A 24,490-nucleotide genomic window follows, 5' to 3' on the forward strand; every position below is an offset into this window, starting at 1 on the left:
AGTCACCAACCAGGCCTGTAAAAAGCCAGCAACAGCAAAAATATGAAACATCAATAAACCTCAATGTATTTCTTTCTAAGTAATGAGTTCCTGTGTTCAGGTATGTAGTAAAGATACAGCTATAGGAATTTAAGGTTTGGGGGGAATGATGCTTGCTGAAAATATCCCTCCCGGTAAAGCCTTGCGCTACGACAGCAATAAAGTGTTTGAAGTTATTGTTACAGCTAGTCCTGAACCCGTCCCTGTCAATGGAAAGTTTCATTGGCACCTGGATCTGCTGCTTTGGGCAACTGCCGAACTACCACCACAACCAAGCATATAATACTGTCATCAGGTAGAGAGGAATGTGCGGCCCAGCAAGCCAGACAGGCATGGAAAAGTACATTTCCTCCAATAGATTTTGCCGTCTCCGTGCCCTTCCCTTTGCGCTTTCCACTGATCTCATTTGTGAAGCAAGGAGAAGGAGAAGAAAGTGGGGAGGGGGGGAAGGTAGCGAGCAGCACACGCCCGACACTTTGCTCCCCACAGTGAATCCTGGGTTTCTTGAGGAAGGCGTCTCATTTTGAACAGCTGCCCTTGAAATCTCCTTTCTTTATTTAAGGCTCAAGAAAAAGAAAAAAGAAAAAAAGTTCAAGTGTGCTAAAATTGCGAAGGCCTCTCGCAAACAGACAACGCCCCATTGTTTCCCTTTTCGGGGGCTCGTTCAAGAGTGAAAACAACAGTAAAAAATAACCAGAAATAGTCCGTAAGCAGGAACTGTTCAGCACTATTGCTGCCAGCGGCAACTGCTGTAATGAAAATGAAAAGGTTGCTCATTTAAGCACCCGCTTTGAACTTCCTCAAAACAGTTACCCTTCCTGCAGAAGTTAGCATTCGAGTGCATTCACAGGCCAGTGAAAACTGTGGTCCGTCAGTGTGTGTCCCATGACAGGAAAATCAGGGGTGGAGAACCTTCTCTAGCTAATGGCTTGGGCTCTTATCTCTGTAACCCTGGTGGGCCAAATTTTGACAGGTGGGGTTGGAAACTGGGAACTCCGGTGGAGCAAGTTTGGCCCACGGGCTGCAGGTTCCCCACCCATGCAGCAGATGGTAATGATGAGTAACCAAGCAGAAAGACATCTTTGTCTCTATCAAGTAAGTCATTTCTGGAGTCCAAGGTGGAGATGAGAGGGACAGAGTGAAAAGGATGAGGTAAAAGATGAAGTCCTCTTTCCAGCTCAAATACCCCCCACCCTACTTGTGGAATTGTTTGAGACACTTGTTGCTTAAAACGAAACAAATATAGTTTTGTACTCATTTCAGTATTAGAAAGAATCTCTTTAAAATAAATTAGAATACAGTACTGCATTTGGGGAGATAAAAGGCATTGTTACACCAATTGGTGAGCCCAGAATCACCAGCTGAAGTGAGGCTAAGGTACATCCATCATAAGCAGAACTAGCCACATTCAATAAGAAGTAGAACTGAAGGGACCATTTTAGAAGAAAAACTATAAAATACAGTTTTGGCCAATACTGAGAAAGCATCAGTGGAAAAATTTTAATACTAGAGTCTAATGTCTTCCAGCAATTTACCTCTCATGAGTTGCCTTGAAAGGTGATGGGATTTCTTCCATTCAGTGGTGTTGTTTTTTTATGGTGAGGATGGTAGTTCATTTATCTACATTTAGCATGAAACTATATCACATTATCTTTGCAACCCCTTACCACTTTATGACTCTAAGAAAACAGAAAGCATTGCCCTGGAAATAATAATAATATTAATAATAATAATAATAATAATAATAATAATAATAATTATTATTATTATTTATACCCCGCCCATCTGGCTGGGTTTCAGCAGCCACTCTAGGTGGCTTCCAACAGAATATTAAAATACAATAGACTATTAAACATTAAAAGCTTCCCTAAACAGGGCTGCCTTCAGATGTTTTCTAAATGTCAGGTAGTTATTTTTCTCTTTGGCATCTGGTGGGAGGGCGTTCCACAGGGCGGGTGCCACTACCGAGAAGGCCCTCTGCCTGGCTCCCTGTAACCTGGCTTCTCACAGCAAGGGAACCGCCAGAAGGCCCTCGGCACTGGACCTCAGTGTCCAGGCAGAACGATGGGGGTGGAGATGCTCCTTCAGGTATACTAGATCAAGGCCATTTAGGGCTTTAAAGGTCAGCACCAACACTTTGAATTGTGCTCAGAAATGTACTGGGAGCCAGTGTAGGTCTTTCAAGACCGGTGTAATGTGGTCTCGGCGGCCGCACCCAGTCACTAATCTAGCTGCCACATTCTGGATTAATTGCAGTTTTCAGGTCACCTTCAAAGGTAGCCCCACATAGAGTGCATTGCAGTAGTCCAAGTGAGAGATAATACATTATGATTGAAAAGCAGTGTTAAAATACTTGAAACAAACAAACAAACTATCAAACTATCAAACTGAAAAATCCCATATAAGAAGACAGGCAATTGCATTCTGCAACAATATACAGCTGCCACCATGATCCTAAGTTTGCTGAAGGGATAAATGCCGTGCCAAGCAAACTGCCTTGGGAGGATAATTTATCCTGAAAGGTAGATTAAAGAACCATTACATTTAAAAGTGAAAGGGCTATAGTCTTTTTATCTGGTAAAACTGACGAACGTGCAAATATAATGAGTTGCTTAGTATCACATCAGGCTGTTGGTCTACATAGAATCATAGGACTGTAAAGTTGGAAGGGACCCTGAGGATCATCTAGTCCAACCCCCTGCAATGCAGGAATATGCAGCTGTCCCACCCAGGGATTGAACCTGCAACCTTGGGATTATCGGCACCATATTCTAACCAACTGAGCCATTCAGCCAGTACAACACACACTCTGAAAGACAGAGACTTCTCAAGGTCTCAAGTCTATATAGCTTCTTCTGTTACCTGTTACCTTAAAACACTAGGGCAGCCTTTGCCAACCTGGTGCCCTCCACACATTTTGGACTACAACTCCCATCTGCCCCAACCAGTACAGCTGATAGGAGTTGTAGTCCAAAAATATTTGGAGGGTGCCAGGCTGCACCAGTCTTCTGGATAAAAGCCACATGGTCTTCCACTGAGCTAACAGGGTCCCCTCCTTAAAATGCTAAAATGAAAGAAGGCGGAGACTGATAGAAAGGACCAGATCAAATTACCTTTTTTTTTTGCAAGTTGAAGTCAACAAGAGCTTATACCTCATCCACCCAGAATTAGTTCACCTTCAATTTATCTCGCAAATGATTCAGCATGTGTCCATTTCACGACACTTTTCAACAATGGGGAACCATCAAGAAGCGAGTTCACTTTCCATACGCTAGTCTGCAGCTAAGATGTATCTTGAAAGACTTCTTTCATACACCTCTTCTAGGTTTGCATGAACCCTATGGCAAGGTTGGAGTACCCTTGATTTACAATATCTCTCATTTTGTGTTGACATCCAGCCCAATTGACTATTGTTCTTGTTCAGTTTATTAGGAATTTTACAGCAAAGTACAAGGAAGCAACAAATAATGGTTCAGTTAAACAAGCATGTGAACTCTCTAAAAATACTACAAGTGCAACCAGTTATTCAGGTTAATTATGTCTGGCTAAAAATAAACTGGAATCATTGAGCAATGTTAACAGATACTAGGACTTATGATGGTCGCTCAACTATCAAATATTGACCTTAACTATCATGCCAAGTTTCAGGGTCTGCTTGTCAAAAAGACCAACCTTTCCGCATGCCCTGCCTTCTTTATTGCTTATTGTTTCTAAACAGCAACAAATAGTGAAAATCAGAATAACTGAACCAATATTTTCATCAACTTCTCTCTCTCCCCCTCATTTTAATGTTGCGCAGGGGAAAATGCAATTGTTTTATAAAATTGTACAGCTGAATCGAAAGTTTATTGTGGTTTGTAAATCTGTGGGTGGGTGGGGACTCATACTTGGACATTTCAAGTTACAAAAAAGATCCTAGATTGAAGGGCTGGGAAAACTTGGACCTGAGACTATGGATATAGATGCTCATTACAGACAAAATGGTGTAATCATAACATTGAATGAAAACGCCCCCGCCCCCAATGCCCTCCCTCTGTTGCATTCATTGATCCAAGAAATCGCACGAAGAATAAGATCACAATGCAAAAAGCCACACTATTCAATCAACCCGTTTTGCAGTAGTGGGATACAGACTTCCATCTCCTAGAGAAAATTATCCTCATTATGGGGTCTTGATTGAGGCATATTGCAGTGAAGGATTAACACCATTTTCTTTAAGATGCCTGTAAGTTGTAAATAGGGACGTGGGTGGCGCTGTGGGTTAAACCACAGAGCCAAGGACTTGCCGATCAGAAGGTCGGCGGTTCGAATCCCCACGACGGGGTGAGCTCCCGTTGCTCGGTCTCTGCTCCTGCCAACCTAGCAGTTCAAAAGTACCTCAAAGTGCAAGTAGATAAACAGGTACCGTGTTATAGCGGGAAGGTAAACGGCGTTTCCGTGCACTGCTCTGGTTCGCCAGAAGCGGCTTAGTCATGCTGGCTGCATGATCCAGAAGCTGTACGCTGGCTCCCTCGGCCAATAAAGCGAGATGAGCGCCGCAACCCCAGAGTCAGCTACAACTGGACCTAATGGTCAGAGGTCCCTTTACCCTTTACCTTTAAGTTGTAAATACAAACCAGGTCTTAAAGCCCAAGACTTTCCAGAGCATCTGCTAGTCCTCAAGTTTCTTACGTGGGGTGAGGAACAGGTGGCCCTCCAAATATAGCCGGACTATAACTCCCATCATCCTTGACCACTGACCATGCTGGCTGGGGTTTATGGGAATTGGAGTTCAACAACATCTGAGTGGGGGTCACAGCTTCCCCATTCCTGACCAGAGACATGGAAGTAGAGCTCATTTGTTTTTAGGAAGCAGCCTTCTACGTTTTTTATTGCGTATTGAAGTCGTCATCCTCCAAAGTCTGCTTTGGGGTAAAACTGTAGGGGGGGAAAAGCTCAATCCTAAAAAAAGCTCAACTACTCTGGCTGGCCCTCACACATCTTCACTTCATCAAATCTGGCCCTCTTTGAAAAAAGTTCCTGCTCCAATGGAAAATCTTGAATGTTGTGCTACATGCAAACACCCAAGAAGAGGTTCATCTGAAATACTTGTTTTAAACACATGAGCAAGAAAACGCCAGGCGCAGAAGTAGGGCAGACAGTAAGCTAGTGTTTTGGCCTCCTCCGAAAGATGCACAGAAAGCAAACTGAAGAGACCACAGTTTATATGACTTGGGATTGTAAGATGCTGAGCTGACCCCAGCCATCCCAAAATGTGGTACAGGCTGTTGAGTGACACTTGTTATGGAGGAAAGCAAAACTATACTGTGGATTTTCTTCCTGGCGATACCTGGGACATGCTCCACAAGAAAGAAACAAAGTTGTCTGCTTTCCGTTCCCTCTCCCTGAATTTTCGGCTCTTCGGCGCTACAGTGTTCTCATTTGAACTCACTGATGATGTGACGACAGCCTCCCACCCCCTGGAAGCCAGACCTTAAACTAAAGGAAATGAGGGTGTTGGGAAGGTTGTCGCTTTCACTCCTGCCAAAGGCCAGGAACATTTTCTTCCTATTTTCTAGAAGCAGCCAAACCACTATTAAATCACATGCTCAAAATGTCAAATGCAAAAAACCTTCTGTAAAACAATATTCATCACACCAATTTCAGACGTTCTGACTTTTGCATGGGCTTTCACCCCACTTTTCAAGGGGACACACTGGCATCTGTGCTACGCCCTTTCCCCCCTCCACTCCAGAGCTTGCCATACATATAAAAAAGTTTTTGGTCTTAATACCATTCCTGTCTTTCCCTATTCCCTCCCTCTCTTTAGCCACACAAGATGAAAAGCCTGATCATATTTCTTAAAAGCCAGTTTCTTTCATTCTGGTCTGGCTGTTCTTACCATCTCTATTTTTAGTCAAACAGGCTGCAAACAAGAACAACAATTTTAGGGGGGGGAATACAAATACAAATGAAATCTGAAATCAAAACATCTAAAGCATGGATGGCAAACCTGTGCCCCTCCAAACGCTGCTGGACTCCCATTGGCCAAGCTAGCTGGGGTTGATGGGACTTAGAGTGTCCAGCAACAACCGAAAGATCACTGGCTCTCCACTCCTAGATCTACAGTTTTAAATCTGAAAATAGCAAAATCAAAAGCCTTCAAAGAAGTGTACGGAGAACTACATATTTTCAGTGGGTTGCAACCACTGATAGCTTTGCATTACTGAAAAGGTCTCCCTTTTGCGTAAGGTGAGGCACCTGATTTTCACTGATCCTGCCCTATCTCTGGTAGCTCTCTCTGTGCAATATCAGAACATCAGAAACAAAAGGTAGCCTACTGGTTATACTGTTCAGTTAAGTGTTGTTGTTTTTAGTTTCCCACCTGGTGGGGGTCTTCTGATATTGATGAAGGACTGAGGAACTCATACCTCAAGATCTGTTTGGTCTATCTCCAATGAAATCAAGGAATTTACAGCCCTTTCAACTCAAAGTGTTGTGATGGCTCAGGTTTTTCATGTGTGCTCTGCTATTTTTGACAGTGACACATTGGCACATGGAACCTGTGAAGACATGCCACTTGAGCATCTGTTTCCACTCACATCAATATAGCCCCCCCCTTCCTGCCCTATCTGTCAACTAGGAAAGCTGTTTACATGTCAATGACTGTAGCTGGAGATCTGCTCTTGGCTGGAATGTATTCCTCAGAATGCATGCACCCAAAGATCACTTGAATCTCCATACTCACAAGAAAAGGCGGCGGGCGGGTGGATAAATTGCCAGTTAACAGAATAAACAAAATCATAGTTTAAAGAGAAGACTCCAAGTTCTGCTGCTGATCAAGGTGCTGAGATCATCAGGTGGTGCAAAGGGTTGACTTCTCTTTAGGAGTTAGCCCCCCTTACATCTCATGCAGTACAGTGCTTGGGTTTTGTCATTTAGCCCCTTCAATATTACACAATCAGCATTGTAATCTCTTAAAGGAAATCTCATTTATCTTAGAAATAACCAGTTGCATCCACCACGTACTAAACGGTACTGCTGCTAACACCACCCTCCCCCCCCCCCCAATTGTGGTACAAATAGATAATCCCCATTGCTTTCCAGCATCAGCGTTGCCTCAAAAGAAGAAGGTACTTATGGGCTGTGCTGGTCTAGGGTGAAGGAGAGGATGGACTTTGTGGCAGAAAGTCACCTGTTACAAGGTGTGACTGGGGAGAAGACATCCTGAGGAGTGGCATCCTGACTGCAGAATTGCCTCTCACCTGGTACCCTCATGTTCCAACTGTGCAATCTTACACATGTTTCCTTAACAGTAAGTCCTGTTTAGTTTTATAGGATTTACTGATGCACACAGGACTGCAGCTCAAGAACTCTGATGGGGAGCTGCCACATAACTTGCTGATGTCCTATATTCATCTAAGCTTGACAGGAATGCATGTTTTTGATTAAAGCATTCCATAATCTTTACAACTCATGATTTTAGCTGGCATGTATTCTTCCCCACCTCCATTCTCCTAGAAACTGTTTAAAAGAGCACAGGTCTCCAACAGCAGCAAATGCAATGTATTCTGCAAACAAATGATTCAACTGACAAACTCACAGCACACATCCCGAACAGCTAGATTAGGGCTGTTTTAGACCCATTTTGCAATGTGCAAGTCTAGTGCATGTATCCTTGGTGTTTGCACCAGAAACTCTTATTGCACTGTATTATTTTCTATTTTAAGTGGGGTATGATTTCCCCTCCAAAGAAAAAAAAAAGAGGAAATGGATTGTTAAAGTATGCAGTTTTAAATTAATCTGGACCTCTAAGACCATTAAAAAATTAATTTACAGCATGTTTTGTGCCTTGTGGAGCAAATTGTGAAGCCATTTCACAAAGTAAACTGACAACCAAGCCTCAAATTGGACAAAACAGAAAAACTTCAATACAGTGACAGGCAGGATGATGTTTCCCCCTGCCCCCAAAGTAAGCCCCCCAAAAGTAGGCAATCAAATGAACAGAGAAGGAGTGCTTTTTAGGCATAGAACAATCAATCAGAAGTTTGTGAAAGCTGCTGTGGCATAGTAGTTTGACATATAATTCTAGTATCAATTTTTATGGCCTATTTGCTTTCCTAACAGAAAGAATTAATGCATGGGACTTTTTGTACATGTGTATATGTGTGTGAGTGTGTGTATAATCATTTATTATTTATGTTATACCACACCCTTCAAAGGTATTATCAGGGTGACATATAATCAAATATTATTGTGTATAAACGGGGGCCATTATTCATACATGCTTCTCCAAGTGTTAAAATCTGTCCTAAGTACCTTTTGTATTTCGCTCTGAGATAACACATGTGTTTGATTAGCATGACCCCGTGTATGCATCACACACACACAAACTCACCATGCCAGAAAGAAAGGTTGACAACCATTGCTGTTCAGTGGTGTACACATGCAATGATACTGTATCATTGCTGAGTGTGTGACTCAACAGTATTTCAGTGTTTGCAGAAACAGATGGCCAAGGAGGTAGTAACAGCAGCAAAACCAAAGAAAGTCTGCAGTACAGGAAGTATTAAATCCCCCAGGGTCTCATGGCACTAACCCACAAAAAATGAGAAGGCTAGAGGTCACTATTCAATATACAAACTGAGCACAATCTGAAATTTCACCTTGCGCAGCAAGGACTGAAAGGGTGAAACATTGTCCCCCAGCCACTTGTGGTAAATGCTCCAGAACGGAATATGGATTCCACATTTCCACAAAGCTCGACTTTCTGCTCTCTTGCTCCCTCAAGCAAAAAATATTAGGGAGGCAGGAGACTTGTCACTGTGGCTCCCAATGTCTTTTGATTTTCCTAAAAATCAGGACAGGGCTGATATGGATCAATGCCACAATGCTGGGGCGGAAAAGTTGTGACCCCTCCCCCAAAAAAATACTGTTTCTGAGGTGCAAATCTGCCCACTCCCACCACTGTCCCTCCCACATACCAGCAGTGGTGGGTGGTATTGATTGGGACTGCGAGGTCTGAAGGCAGTCAGTCAAGTTGGAGTCAAATTTAATGACAAGCAGAGCCAGATTTAATGTCAGACAGCCAACTAATTCTAGTGTTGTCCCCAACCTCTTCTCTGATGAGCTCTGCAAAGGAAACACTGATGCCACATTCCCACCATACAGGTAAAGTAATAGAATACCACTTTGAACCCTCACAGTTTCCTCCAAATAATTCTGGGAGTTGAAGTTTATTGAGGGTGCTGAAAGTTGTCCATTTCCTCACAAAGCTACAGTTTCTAGAGTTCCCTGAGAAGAGGGAGTGATAGTAAAACCACTCAGGGAATTGTAGCTCTGGGAGTGGAATAGAGGTCTCCTAACAACTGACAGCACTCTTGACAAACTATGGGGAAAGCCATGACTGTCTCAGGTGGGATCCCAGTGCTTTAAATATGTGGCCTGAAACTAAGGAGGCAGAAGGCTGTCAGCCAGTGCTAATACCTGGACTGGTTGTAGGGCAAGCCAAGTGGGGCTGGCTGGGAGCAGGCTTGAGGTGAGTCAGACAGCGCCCCATTCACCCAAATGGACCAGCCTCCACTCCCCAGATGCCGCTGCACTTGAATTCTTCATCTTCCCCCCTGCACAGATCTTGCACGTCTGGTCCCTTAAATTCCTTTCGAAGACAGTTTACTTAACAATCAGCTGATATATCTCAGCATGAATACAGAGCACCAGGGCACCACCTTCTAATGTCAAGGATTCTGCATAAATACTAATTAAGACTCAATAACTCGTATTACCAAATAAGATCATGACAGGCCCAGAAACTCCCGACAAACGCCCCTCTTGTTTTCAGTGATAAACAAAAGGCCATTTCCCCCCTGCCCGTGATTGTATTAGGATTTTGGAGCATGTTCAGGGTATGTTGTAAGACTGAGCACCACACACATGGGAATTCACTGTAGGAAATTTACTACTCTTGACCACAAATAAAATAAAATGAGCTACTTAGTGGTATTAATTCTAAGCTTCGTTTGAGCAAAGTTGTCAAATATGGGTTCTCTAGTTTTACATAGGGGAGGAGATGGGTTTTTTGTTGCCTGCCCCCTTATGGGAAAAGAGCAATAGCTTTCTTGGTTCCTCTCTGGTTGTCCACTGCCAAAGTAATCCTTAATGGATTAAGTTTTGTGAAATAAATGCTGCAAATAGAATGTGGGCTGAGATCATTTAAAACTCATTTCCCCTGTGACCCCTTGAAGTCCTGGAACCTGTCAAGTACAGTCAGCCTGTTTGTTCAGTGTTAGGTTTTCAGCCTCCCCAGATGCAGAAAACGGCTTGTTTTTCACATACTTTCTCTGATGGTATTATGAAAAATGACATTTTTCACTTGATTCCATGCACTGCAATAAAGCTCGCAATGGCGGAAAACAGTCCACAGTTCATCCAATACTGGGATGGTGTTCAAAGAAAATATATTTGAGCTTCAAGTATTTGAAGAGAAGAGATCCAAGAATGGCGAAACAATAGCGTTTAGTCATAGCAAAGCCCTAGTTCATGTGGTATTAAAGCTGTTATTGAATGACATAGTTCTTTCAAAGGATTCACCAGGGTGCCGAGGACATTTGTTAGAATCGCAAGAACTGGAGGAACCATGACGTACAGCATTTGCCCCAGATGGGTGATTTCTTATCACTGTTAAGTGAAAAAACCAGAACTTCCTATTGGATCACTTGGCCAATCAGGGGCTATATTGAACCCACCAGCTTTGTAGATTTAGGACCAGCCAACTAAGACAATAGTCTTAAACCTGGTGCTCCCATGTGCTGTGTTAAATTAATGAATGCACAACACGGCAGGAAAAGAAACTATCACCCCCAAGATAGTGAGGTTTTTTTGGTTTTTTTAACAATCACCACTTAATGGGCAAGTTACGCATCTGGAAGGAAGTACGCTGCAATGATGTTATGTACTGAGTTGAATAGGATCCAAACTGCAGCAGTCTGATTGGTCCTAGAACAATAGGATCCAAAAGGCAGCAGTCTGATTGGTCCTAGAACAATAGGATTCAGAATGCAGCAGTCTGATTGGTCCTAGAACAATGCAGCAGTATGATTGGTTGGCAGGAACTACCCAATCATGCTCCAGATAGAAGTGAATCCACAACCTGATTGGCTTACAGTAGAATTCCGGAATTAGCCAATCATGTGCAGCCCATTGTGTAAATAATGTATATAAAGCAGATACTTTGAGGGGACTTTCATTCATTCCTCCTCACCACTATGAGCTGAATAAAGAGCATGAAATCACTTTGCGACTCTGAGCATATTTCAAATGACAAAGACAATGGGTGTGAGATAGCCCATCTGGGCAAGTCTGCAGTTTCCTGTGATGTGGCGAAACCAGCACGCAGTGTCTCATTGCAACTTTTGGATCATTTTTGAATTTCTAGATAGCTGGGGTATGGAAATCTATGAGGAGTGCCTATAGAAGACCTGAAAAGCATCATAACTAATGCTCGTTATTTAGGCTTTTCTTGTGCTTACTTAATTTCTTCCTAACCACAATCAAATGTTGCCTTGGGCCAGCTGAGGCTGATGGCAGTTATGGTCCCATCTGAAGGGCACCAGGTTGCTGAAGAATGCCTTACACACAATCTAACCTGGGAGTTGTGACCAACTGCTGCCTCTCATTACCTGCAGAGTTTCTCAGTGCTATCTGTTCCCTTTTCTCCAGAAGAGCCACTTCCTTTGTTACCTTAATGACCCATAGTTTGGAGGCCATCATGGCCCTGTGCCTGGCTAATTCAGCAATTGAATCTGTGCTGGATTTTATTTGGTTTGGGGGGGGTGTTTTTTGCTGCAGATAGGAGTCCTTTTGAGTCCCTCCGCTCCCCCACCCCCTGCCACCACCCAGAATTAGCCAACAAGAATGCTTTATAGCATTTTGCAGTGGTTGACTCATGTAACCATCTAACAAAATACTGTTTGCATGTGATCATCGCACTGCCACAAAATCAGCATCTTTCCCCATGTTTACTGAGTTAACATGCTGGGAAACCAGCCACAGGAACTTCATTTGGAGCTAATCTGAGCTCCCTTTGATAAATGTGGGGAAATACCCTTGCTTTTGTACAGGCCACGCTTCTTGTCAGCACAATAAGAAATAGCTACAAGCCTGAAAGCGAGGCCCTACTTTGTTTCTCAACTTATCATTCACCGTTTTGCCTGGAAATGATCATAATAATGACACTGTAGCACAGCACTTGCTGGCACTGGTTTTCTCGATCAGAAATCTACAGGTTAGAAATCCAAGAGGTTAGAGTTACAATTGAACAGTTATGAGTTCACAATTGTTTTCATCTTCCTTGTGAAATTATTATAAATACAGTCGTACCTTGGTAGTTGAACGCCTTGGTACTCGTACGTTTCGGCTCCCGAGCGACCAAAACCCGGAAGTGAGTGTTCTGGTTTTCGGACTTTTTTGGAAGCTGAATGTCCAATGCAGCTTCTGCTATTGTTTCCAGCATGCCTGGAAACAATTGGAAGCGAATTGGAAGCCGCGCCTTGGTTTCTGAATGTTTTGGAAGTTGAATTGACTTCTGGAATGCATTCTGTTCAAAAACCAAGGTACAACTGTACATAACCAGAGGTTAATCAGTATATTATTATAAATACGTAGCCAGAGATTAATCAGACTGAAGCAGGAAGGCTTCAACTTTAAATAGTTAAGAAAATCTTTATTTCAATGTTGATAGTGCTATTTAAGACTAAATCAGCTACATTTCTTGAACTAATTAAGGATAACACAACTCATCAGCCTTTTTGTCACCTTCACTGTTTTGATGTGTGTGTGGCGGGGGTGGGGAATCTTGGTTTATTAGACGTTTCTTTTTAAAGTAATTAATGTTAATCAAAAATCAAAAATCACAACCATCAGCTTTTGCCTATTCAATTTTATTTAAAGTAAGTAAAGTACACCTGCAAAATAAATGAAGATTCCAAGCATTTCACTAAAGGAACATCAACAGAATTCTGCAGATTTCATTCCAAATCCCAACCACACAGCTGAGGAACTGAGACTGCAGTGTGGGTATCAATCCTTTATTAGCAAGTCCCACAATGACACAGAACAGCCTAATTTAGACTAGTAGCACAGCATTCTAAGCAGGTGCTAGGACACAGAAATTTCCTCCTCTGGTCTTAACTTTAGCAAAGCCATGTAATTGAAAGCTAGGGTTCCATAGCTATGCTCTGTTCCAGGGTTGTGTGCTGCCGCCACCAAAACAGTCCCAGGACAGAAAAGAGCCAGGAACCTCAGCCTCCGCTTGCAATCAAGGCTAGCAATGAGAAGAAGCTCGTAGTGCCCTTGATATGTCAGGGTGATGGTCTGGTGTATCATGATCCATGGTGTACCCATCAGTGGTGTAATGGACAGAGAAACCTTCCCCAACATGATGCTCTCTAGATGTTTTTGGATGACAATTTCCATCAGACCCAGCCAGCAATGGCCAGGAAGGATGGGAATCATGTCCAACTGGTTCTGCAGGGTACCAGGTTGAGAGAGGTTGGGGTGGTATTTGTCTTTGACCAGGAAGACCTGGGTTCAGAACTTCCTTCAGCTCATTGGGTAGCCCTTTAAGCAGCCACTCTCTCTGATGGTCTAGTATCTCAGTGCCACTGGGAGATCAAAATAACCCTATGTATGTGCTTCTGGGAAGACAACTGGATATGAATAAGTGCAAAACTGCTTTTAAACTCGAGGACAGTAGTTTGCGATAGGGCTGGGGAGGCTGCAACTCAAAGATCAAATAAAGTGTGACTTCCATTAGGCATGAGAAAACCCTTCAAAACTCCTAAAAAAGTAATGCAGTTGGGATGAAGGCATGTCTTCAGTGGTTTGTACCTTGTGTACAAATCTTTCTCTTTCCAGCTCACAGTTCCAAAAAAGAAAATGGGATAACAACAAAAACAATTTATTATTTATATGTTGCTCATCTGACTGGGTTGCCCCGACCACTCTGGGCAGTTTACAACATATTAAAACACAGTAAGATATCAAACATTAAAAACTTCCCTATACAGGGATGCCTGCAGTAACAGATAGAATGTCCCACACTACCTAAAACCCACCTTATTCAATCTAGCACATAATTTATACAAGCCACAAGGGCAAGATACTTATGCAAGATATTCCCATGCAGCCATGAATGCAAATCCATGTGCACTGAACCATTCATATGCAAGGTGAACCCACTGGCAAGGAATCAGTCCAGGCCATTGATTGTTGCCTTGCTAAAATTAATGTGGCATCAAGCATCTTAGGTACTTGTAAACATGGGTGGGTGAGACTCCTAAAGCCTTCCATGAATAAGCCTCAATCATTTTCTTGCATTTTTGGGTATAAATCAGACCTTAATTAAAAGATGCTAAGAAGTTTAAAATGTTGCCTTGGAGGCAAAATGATGAGCTGGTTTAATCACAATTCCCTAGGATTCATATTAAAGCCAAGCCTCCTACAACTTCCTACATGAAAGGGTGTTGATAAAAGACATGAGAAAAACAAAACAAAGAAAACGGTTCTTACCTATTGTTCTTCGAAGATCATCACACTGACTAATATGTGGAAACTTCAAAATTTCCTTCCACTTTTTGCTTTTCCCTTTGCGCTTTCCTCCACCCCCTGCAGGAGTAGAAAAGAGATTGAGATTAAGTTCTTTACTGTATTCTGTTCACATCTTTCCTATTCTTCCACACATCTCAATTGTGGGACGCAGATGCATGCATGCGCAGAGTGTTCAAGGTTTTGTGTTATTGATGTACAGTAGTTGGATGGGGAATCATGAGCACATCTTCTTGGCCTTGCATGAATAAACTGCTGTGGGCAGTACAACACACCCCTTTTTCAGAAGAAAAACTGACGATGCTCAGAAACCCACCCCCAAACAGGCAAAACAGCTATACATCCCCCCAAACAAATTTAAAGACCCATAAAAAGAAGGCCACAAGTGTCAGAAAACAGGACACATGTATAGTCCATCCCTAGCTGTGCCGGAACAAGAGATTATTTGCCACAGTACAACCCCAAAAGGAGCTGTATGAACCTGCCTCATCAAACCCCTTTGTCTAAATAATATTATGGGAAATAGCAAAATGAATGTAATTACTAAGTCTGGTCCAAAAGCTGCCTGCACTATTTCAAATGTATGTGTAATCATACATATACAAAACCAGAAAAAACATTAGGGCCCTGCCAAGCTCTCCACTCTGCCCCCACCCACCGACTTTTGGCTTTCTCTTTTGAAAATTAATATTAGAAAATATTTGGCCAGTCAATGTACAGAAAAGGTAGCTGTTCTGCTCATCACAATTGTGGTAGAAAGAGTTAGTCTTGTGTCCAGCTGGATGAGGTCATTAGGAAAGAACAGCTTTACAAGTGACATATAAACAAAGTCCTTGGAGAAGTCAGATACCTGTATCATGCATTAATAACATAGAGATAATACGAATTCCTACCTATCAATGCATTACCAAATTAATGCATTAAAAATCAGTCAGAGTCGTCATATTTGGAAAATATCAGATTCATTCACCCTCAGAGCTGGCATGTCTGCATGTACAGAGACACTTCCCATTTTGGCGTGGATAATTTGCTTCGAAAATGATCTAGCGAATTTCTGACACTTCCAGTCTCATTCCACCTGAAAGCTATTTACAGGTCCCATTGACTGTTCCATCTTCAGGTTCCTTTATTCCTCAGTCATTGCATTCATCTCCTGCGCACTTTTTATTCAAGAAATATTCTGAATCACTCTATGTTTCTGGAATTTATTATGGATGCATCTTCCATGAAATGCCATCACATGCCTTTCCAAAACTCTGCATTTCTATCTTCTAATACACGCATCCCTGTTTCTTCAGTTTTATATGCATATGCACACACACACACACACACAACACACATTTCTCCTCCTCATCTCTGTCTTGGAGTCTTATCTTGCCGTACCTTTCACAGTTTTAGAAAGAACTCTACTCTCTGGTTTTAAAAATCACCCTGGGGAATTCACAGAGCTACATAAACACTAATTATGGAACAGAATACAAAACAGTTGGCTAGAGTGTCCTTATCAGACTTGGCAATCTGTAGACTCTTTTACTCACAGCAGTAAGGAGAAGATGGAATAGCTATTACAAGTATTAAATACTGAAGAACAAAAGCAATGAAAAGCAATTATGGTGCAAATTAAGCAGAAGCAAAAGTTGTTACTATGTGAGCAAGATAGGGTGTGAATTACTCTGGGTGAAAAAGGTATGCACAGGCATACCAAAATGATGTGTGGTTTTTTAAAACATGAATGTCTGCCAAGATTGGGGTGGGGAGAGGCTGGAGTTCCCTAGTTACAAGCATGATTGGTGCACAGTATAGCCAATGGCTTCTCCCCTCCTGTTCCTCGTCCTACAAAAACAGCAGCATCAGTTGATGACTCATTTGCTTGTATCCGAGCGTAATATAGCGGCACTCTTGAGCCTGTGACGTCTTTACGTTAAAGATTCCAATCAACTGCTTTAATCTGTCTGACCTTTCCAGCTTGCAGCCTGTCTCTTGAAAACCATCCTCGCTTGGCTCGCTCCAAATGCAGTTCGGCACGACGACGAGTGTACGTGTGCGTGTGTGTATGTTTGTGCGGGTTTGTGAGGACTTGAAGGACATAATGCACCGAGACAGCTGAGACAAGGTAAAATTGTCTGGCTGAGTGAAAAGCTAAAAGGAGGCATCTCGCTGGATACAATGGTAATTGCAGAGGTGTGAAAATGAAGGCTGTTCACTTCTCACTTTGACTCCTGCTGCCATGTTCAGAGGCTCACTAGGTTTCCATCGCAGCTTTTGCCACAAAAAAACTAGGTGGAAGAACCATACTGTATGGCTCAGTTTTACCATTTGGGCTTGAAGTTAACTGAATGAGTCTGACACATCAGGATTCTAGCTTGCACCATTGTGGCGTGGGGGGAATATGCCACTGGAGGGAGAGGGAGGGAGGGAGGGAGATCTGTGATTTTCATTAAAGACTCAGCATTTGGACAGAGCTCTTTGTACTGAGTTAAGCCACTCAGATACTCTCACTGTGCAACAGTGCTAAAAGGATCAATAAGCAAGTTTTAGTGCTCAGCTGTGATCCGCATGAAATAGGGTTGTCATTAGTAGATATGTGGGAATTCACTGAATGGATGAAGAAATCTGACTGTTTAATGCCTAATTATGGGTATGGAAGTGGGGCTGGCCATGGCAATCAGTGAATTTTGCAGCAACAGCAGAGGGCAGGGAAAGTCCAATCTAATATACGTGTGTGGAGGAGCTGCAATGTACCTGAATTGGTTGATTACCACCAAGTAGTTGGAAGAGGACTATCCCACTGGCTAATTTCCAGCGGTGAGAGAAGTCAAAACTAGCCTGAAAGCTGTCTATGTTAGGAAAACTCTAATCTCAGATAAGTGGATTGGGCTAAGGTTATTCAGCTGGAAAGGCTGTGGTGCTTGAAGGGTTAAAATATGCTCTTGTTCGGTCCAAACTGCATCAAAACAGCTGAATCCTAACAAACACAACAGTGAAACCCCATTTGTGTAAACCCTAGTATTCCCCGACAACATACTAATGGGGCCAAATTTCTCCCATGCTCATCCTAGAAAGCAGAACCTTATCTGTAGTGGCTCCCACCTTACAAAATACCCTTCTGACTGTATGGCTGACTCCATCACTTGCAATATTTTAAGAAACTTAAAAAAAACAAAAACTCCACCCATTTCCCCTGGCTTTTACTTGAAGGTGTTATTGAATATGCTGCTGATGTAGTCTTTTTGCCATTTAAAAAATATTCTACGCTTATTAATTTTTTATGATATTTGACTTATTGCGCTGTATTATGTTTTCACCCATGTTGTACACTTCCCTAATATCTTTTTATTGATGAAAGGTGGTATAAAAATAAACGATCTCCCCGCAACCTCTCTTCTCCCAGTACTTATGTCCTTGCTTTCAGCATAGGAGCTCAGCTGAGAACAAAAGGACTGGGGGGAGATGGCAGGAAGATTACTTTGAGCAGGTTAGCATCCTACCACTTGTGTGCTTCCCCCCCCCCCCCCACATCACACCCTCCCAGTTCTTGCCTTTTAGGGGATTAGACAGACCTGTATTTAAATCAATCAGATCCACTGTCATCCCCTCCAAGTTCGGCCTTGAACGTTCAGTGCAGACAAAGTTCGGCGCAGATTTGTTTTTCACATCTACGCAATTTCCGACGATGCAGACAAACACAGAGAGCTCTTCCCCTCTCAGTGGCTGGTGACATGTCTGTGGGAAGGAACCACAGCTGGCCCAGAGTTCTCTGAACAGTTGCTGCCTTGGGACCAAACCACTGAGCAGAGGTTCTCACGCAGCTCCAGCAACATTAATCAACTTGGCAAGTCCAAAGGACATCCTTTCCAGGACCCCCCCCCCAAGAGATGGTTTTCAGGTGCACTTGCCCTCACATCTACAACTGAATTTCAAATGCGTCCATTCAAAATGAAATCTTGAAAGACAGAAAACAAACTGGAAGCCTTTTCAAATGCCTCAAAGTCAACATTTTCTCAGAGGCACACACAGAGAGAGAGCCTTTTGTTTGCTCTCGTGCCTGGCCCTCAGGTTAAGACAGCACTAGCTCAGACGGCTTATTAACAGTTCTCATTACAGAGTCTATGTGTTTGTCTGGGAGTAGATAAAGGCTAAGTCTCTTTGTAAATAAAGGCAGCTTGGGGGATTGACAGTGAACAGATGTTCCGGTGGAATCCTACCCAGCACTTAATGATGTGATGTCAGAGGTCACAGGCTTAATTACCCAACGAATTAATGTTGATTAATGGCTGTTCCTCTCTTGTAATGTTGTTCACATCAACCATGATACCATGTGTTTACAAAAGGATGCTTTTATGGCGGAAAATAAACACACTGGAGAAGAATCCAGTCCCCAGAGGCAAACAAGGGACAATATCTTGGTTCCACGAAGTCAAGAGGGACTCCGTTATTGCTAATGGAAACCGGGATCCATGCTGAGACTGTATTAACTACGGTGGTTTCTGAATAAATTCTTTGGGGTCAATTTCCCCCCACCCCTTCAATATCCTATTATAATCCACAATTAATTGATTAAACGGAATTAAAAACATCCACACCACAATTACGGCTATATCAAGTGAAAAAAGCCACGCCATTTTCTTGGGTGAAGGGGTAGGGAGACATTTTATTATAGGTTGGTCTCAAATTTGAAAAGATGTTGTCTGGACAACTCCAGGTGTTCCCAGGTGAAACTGATTTGTTATATTAGTCTGGTTTTAGGCATAGGTTTCACACAGATATTGCTGTGATCACCCAGACCTGTCTTAGAAATTTAGTTGCATGCTCTAGAGAGATTTGGAGTGTGATTCTATGGATACTTGTGGACTTTGTTGTGACTTTTGGCAGTATTGACCATGGTACCCTTCTGGACCACCTCCCAGATGGGAGTAGGGATACCTTTCCACAGTAGTTCTGCTCCTTCCTGGATGGCTGATCCCAGGAGGTGATGCTATGGTACTGTTGCTGTTGTGGAAATAGCACTGTATCAGGCATGGGAAACCTCTAGCCCATGGGTGTAATCTGATTTACCAGGCTTTTTAATCCAGCCCCTAGCACTCTCCCTAAGCCATGCTCCTCCCCAAACATCTGTCCCATTCTGAGAAAACCAGCCATGCGGGAAGGTATCACTTTCTGCCTCACTACTTCACTTAGTTTCCTTGCTGCAGGCTGCCCTTTCTCAGCATGCGGAAAGGACATTAATCCATGCAAAAAGAGGGAATTTAGCCCTAGAAAAAGAAAAAAAGATTCCCAACACATGCCCTACAAGGTTGACTTGTTCCTCTCATCCTTTTTATCACAGTCTAAAATCCCAGAGATATGGCGTAGAGCAGGGGTCAGCAACCTTTTTCAGCCATGAGCCGGTCCACCGTCCCTCAGACCATGTGGTGGGCCGGACTGTATTTGGGGGAAAATTGAACAAATTCCTATGCCCCACATATAACCCAGAGATGCATTTTAAATAAAAGCACACATTCTACTCATGTAAAAACACCAGGCAGGCCCCACAAATAACCCAGAGATGCATTTTAAATAAAAGCACACATTCTGCTCGTGTAAAACCATGCTGATTCCCGGACCGTCCACAGGCTGGATTGTGAAGGCGATTGGGCCACATCCAGCCCCCGGGCCTTAGGTTGCCTACCCCTGGGGTAGAGTACAGTGGTGCCCCGCAAGACTAATGCCTCGCAAGACGGAAAACTCGCTAGACGAAAGGGTTTTCCGTTTGTTGAGCTGCTTCGCAAGACGAATTTCCCTATGGGCTTGCTTCGCAAGACGAAAACGTCTTGCAAGTTTGTTTCCTTTTTCTTAACACCGTTAATACAGTTGCGACTTGACTTCGAGGAGCAACTCATAGAACGCAGTGTACATAGTAGCCTTTTTTGAGGTTTTTAAAGACTTTGGTGATTTTTGAAGCTTTTCCAAAACTTCTTTTGCAGCCATTTGGTAAGTTAAGCTTTTAAAACTTTGGGGGGGGGTGGATTTTGGGTTGGGGTGTTTGGAATTCAAGGACTTGGTGTTGGGGAGCGGTTTGCAAGAATCTGGAAGCTTGTGTGTTTTTTTCTGCATTTTTATGATTTTTTGTGACCATTGGGGCACTCTGCTGTTTTTTTAAAAAAAATTCTGGATTTGAATTTCTGTATGCTGGGTGGCTGGGGGAACAGTTGGGGAGGGGTTTGCAAGAATCTGGAAGCTTGTGTGTTTTTTTCCTGCATTTTTATGATTTTCTGTGACCATTAGACCACTCTGCTGTTTTTTTAAAAAAAATTCTGGGTTTGAATTTTGAAATGCTCTTTACAGTATGTGTGACTTTAAAGAGCACTTAATAAACTCTTGTTGTACCAAATTTGGCTTTGTTTGGACTTTTTTTGACCATAGGAACGCATTAATTGATTTTCAATGCATTCCTATGGGATTTCGTGCTTCGCAAGACGAAAAATTCGCTAGACGAAAAAATTCACGGAACGAATTAATTTCGTCTTGCGAGGCACCACTGTATTATCAGTATGCTTGTAACACCCAGCCCTAGTTGTCCTTTGTATCAAAGACAAAGTAAATTATTATTATTATTATTATTATTATTATTATTATTATTATTATTTTATTTATACCCTGCCCATCCAGCTGGGTTTCCCCAGCCACTCTGGGTGGCTCCCAACAAAATATTAAAAACACAATAAAAGATCAAACATAAAAAACTTCCCTAAACAGGGCTGCCTTCAGATGTCTTCTAAAAGTCAGATAGTTGTTTATTTCCTTGACATCTGATGAGAGGGCATTCCATAGGGCGGGTGCCACTGAACTTGTATCTGGAATCACTAACAGGCTGGTTAAGGATGAATAACTTAAGAGAGACTTTGATAAGGGGCGGGGGTCTTGGGTAACTCTCTGGCACGGGAAATGCATGTTCCAGATGGGCTTCCATTCTCCCCTAAGGAAGCATCTTTTGGAGTATGCAGATATTCTTAGATTCTGCATTGCTATGAGATTCTGAGATGAGGGCTGTGGACCAGAGAGCTTTTCCTCAGTTACAGTTGGTGCCAGCAACCCATGCTGATGGAAGATTCATGCTTGGGTGACCTCCAAACTCGGCTACCATAACACACTCCATGTGAGGCTGACTCCATGTGAGGTCCAGCAAATTCAACTTGCACAGAATATTGCGTCAGGAGAGGGTACTGACGGTGTGTGTGTACCTGCTCCTAGCACCTGGGCTCCAGTATGTTATCACTAATTCCATAGTGTTACACAGGAGATTGTGTTGGAGGCTGCAGTGAATGTGGATGACATTGCTCAATGGCGACCATGTCAAGAGCCTTGACAGGCACATGGCTAGCTACTGAAGCAAATGAGGATGCTGGACTGGATAGGCCTTTGGTCTAATCCAATAGGGCTGTCCTTAATTAACCTTTAGTTTCTATTGCACAGGTGCTGGATTGCATTGTCACAGATAATCAGGTATACTTCTGGTTTGGCTTCTTGCACAGTGGTGGCAGGAAGGGGTATGACAGCAGGGTTGGAACAAAAATGGCGCAACATCAGGTGGGCAGAGGGGAATTGTGTGGCTTCTTACAAGGGTGCTTGAAAGATCAGTGAGTTCCCATTAGTTCAGTCCATTTAATTAGGGGCATCATTTAAAGAAAAAGGGAGTAGAGGTGAGGCACTTGAGATGAGGTGGGATTGTAGGAGGAATCTGTAGGCAGGAGACTAGAGTCACCTTTCTTTTCGAATGAAGGCAGTATTCAGTTTATTCAGTTGTGACATTTCACAAATATACACAGAGAGTTGGTGGTGGGAGGGGGAAACCCCAAACAAACCCAGTGTTATATTACTCTGCTAGGAGGAAACAACAAAGCATTTTTAAAAGTAGAAACCCTTCCTTCATAGAGGAAAAGCTTCTTTTTCACAATTTGGGTGGAGCTTTTGTCCTGCTGCATCTTAAGTCTAAACAGGAAATGTCATCATGAAAGAGCAACAAAAGAGGGGGAAATTCTAGTGGCACATATTATCTTGCTAACATATGGGGAATGCAGCCAGCAACTGCCATTGTTTGGATTCTTTACGACAGAAACTAAGACTTACTTCAAGCAGGTTTTAATTCTGAACATAACGTGACAAAGCAGCCTGCAAATGTATGAATGATTCATTACTTCTAAAAATTCTTATGTTTCTTGAAGATAGATTTTAGATGTGATTTCATCACTCACCCCCCCAAAATGTCACAGCCCCATATTCAATGTCCCCTGCCATCCCCGTGATTCAGATGATATAAATATTTGTTCTTAATATGGGGAATGTGAATATTTCAGCTCTGTATGCAAGACCAAAAAGAAAAAGAAAAACATCCACATTATTTACACAACTACTTTCCTTGTACAGATTTTCTGAAGCTTGAAGGAGTCCCAACTTCCCTGAAAAAAAATATGCTTTTGGCTCCAGCTCCAGGCTGTCATGTCTCCACTTCTGCATTTGACAAACCTGCCTTGATTTTACTCTCTGCTTTTCCATTGAAGGTGCTTCTGTTATGAGTCTCTTCTCTGACAACCGTACCAAGCAGCTTGTAGAAATATGTAGGCATTTCATACTGAGTCAATCCTGAGCTACACCACATACATTGCTCCTTTTATTTTCTATGTTCAGGCCATGAGTGCCAATGCTTTTGTTGCCAAAACAGCATCACTCATGCTCAGGAAGAAGTTGGCAGGTATGTGGGGAACATAAAAGTACAAAAAAACAAAAAACATTTACAAGTGGGGGGAACCTTAAGGAGGTACACATACCCCACCGCCAAAAAGAGAAAAACAAATTAGCTCAATGAGGACTGAGCTTGCGGCAGTGGGTTTGGTATGCTGACTGACTGTTGGGGATAAGAAATTAAGAAGGGGAAATAGAAGAGAATAGCAGGAATCCTGAACAGGAAGCACTCTACACAACCACATTTTGTTTCGGGTCTAACGTGCTGCAGTAGAGCTGCATTTTGGAGCTGAGGTTTTCAGCACACTTGATCATTTGAGGACTTGATAAGATTTCCCAAATTCAAAAGTCCAATTTAAGCCCTTGCTCCCACTCTGATCATCTTACCAATACTACCACAACAGAAGATTAAGCTTTCCTCTAGTTCCTGATGTGAGATGTACTGTCATGGGTTGGGCAAAAGCAATTGACGTAGTAAATGGCAGCGAACAGACAATGGCAACACCATGGTCCATTAATTAAAATAATCAGTTTGAGACTACTTGAAATTGTTGGCAGAGACTTGAATGCACCTATTGTTGCACTACTAGATCATTATACTGACTTCCTATGCAGCGTTCCTCTCCTGGATGAAAATGGTACCAATTGTAGTATTTTTATCAATACAGACTGCTTACCCTCTTCTGTCTGTTTTGTGGATTGACATTTATTTTTAGCCTGGTGGAAACCACACCCGTGAAATATCACTTTCAGAATAATACTAAAACAGAAAGGTACTCTTTTTAGATGCTATTTCCGCTTCAAAAACCTGTAGTGTCAATCGGATGCTATTGGCACTCTGCTTCTCCCATGGAGGGAGAGAACAATATGGTCCAAAAGCAGCAGTATATGGTCCAAAAGCAGCAGCAGCAGCTGCTGTGTTTATGGCACCTTTCTTCTTCCTCAACCCTCCTCTTCCCTCCCCACAAGGCCAGAATGACATCACACAGCTTCAGTTTCAGGCAGACTAGAGCTTTGAAGAGGAGTACTCCCATATTGGAATCAATGTGGGTCAAATGAATTAGTGACATTGGACATGCTGAGAGGCATTATTGATACCAAGACACAGGATAGAAATATGCCTTGAAATAAGTCTTGGATATAAGGATCA

The 24,490-nt window shown here is 42.6% G+C and overlaps 1 protein-coding gene across 2 annotated transcripts in view; it reads right to left on the minus strand.

Annotated features, from left to right (window-relative positions):
* The window catches only part of GRK5 (G protein-coupled receptor kinase 5), a 147,726-nt gene that overhangs the window by 85,387 nt on the left and 37,849 nt on the right, over positions 1–24,490 (minus strand). For both annotated transcript variants that reach the window (XM_053389052.1, XM_053389053.1), the window contains exon 2: positions 14,587–14,682. In XM_053389052.1, the coding sequence (XP_053245027.1) occupies positions 14,587–14,682 (96 nt within the window). The remainder of the gene's footprint in view (positions 1–14,586; positions 14,683–24,490) is intronic.

Source organism: Podarcis raffonei, chromosome 5 (genome assembly GCF_027172205.1).
Source record: "Podarcis raffonei isolate rPodRaf1 chromosome 5, rPodRaf1.pri, whole genome shotgun sequence".
NCBI lineage: Eukaryota > Metazoa > Chordata > Lepidosauria > Squamata > Lacertidae > Podarcis > Podarcis raffonei.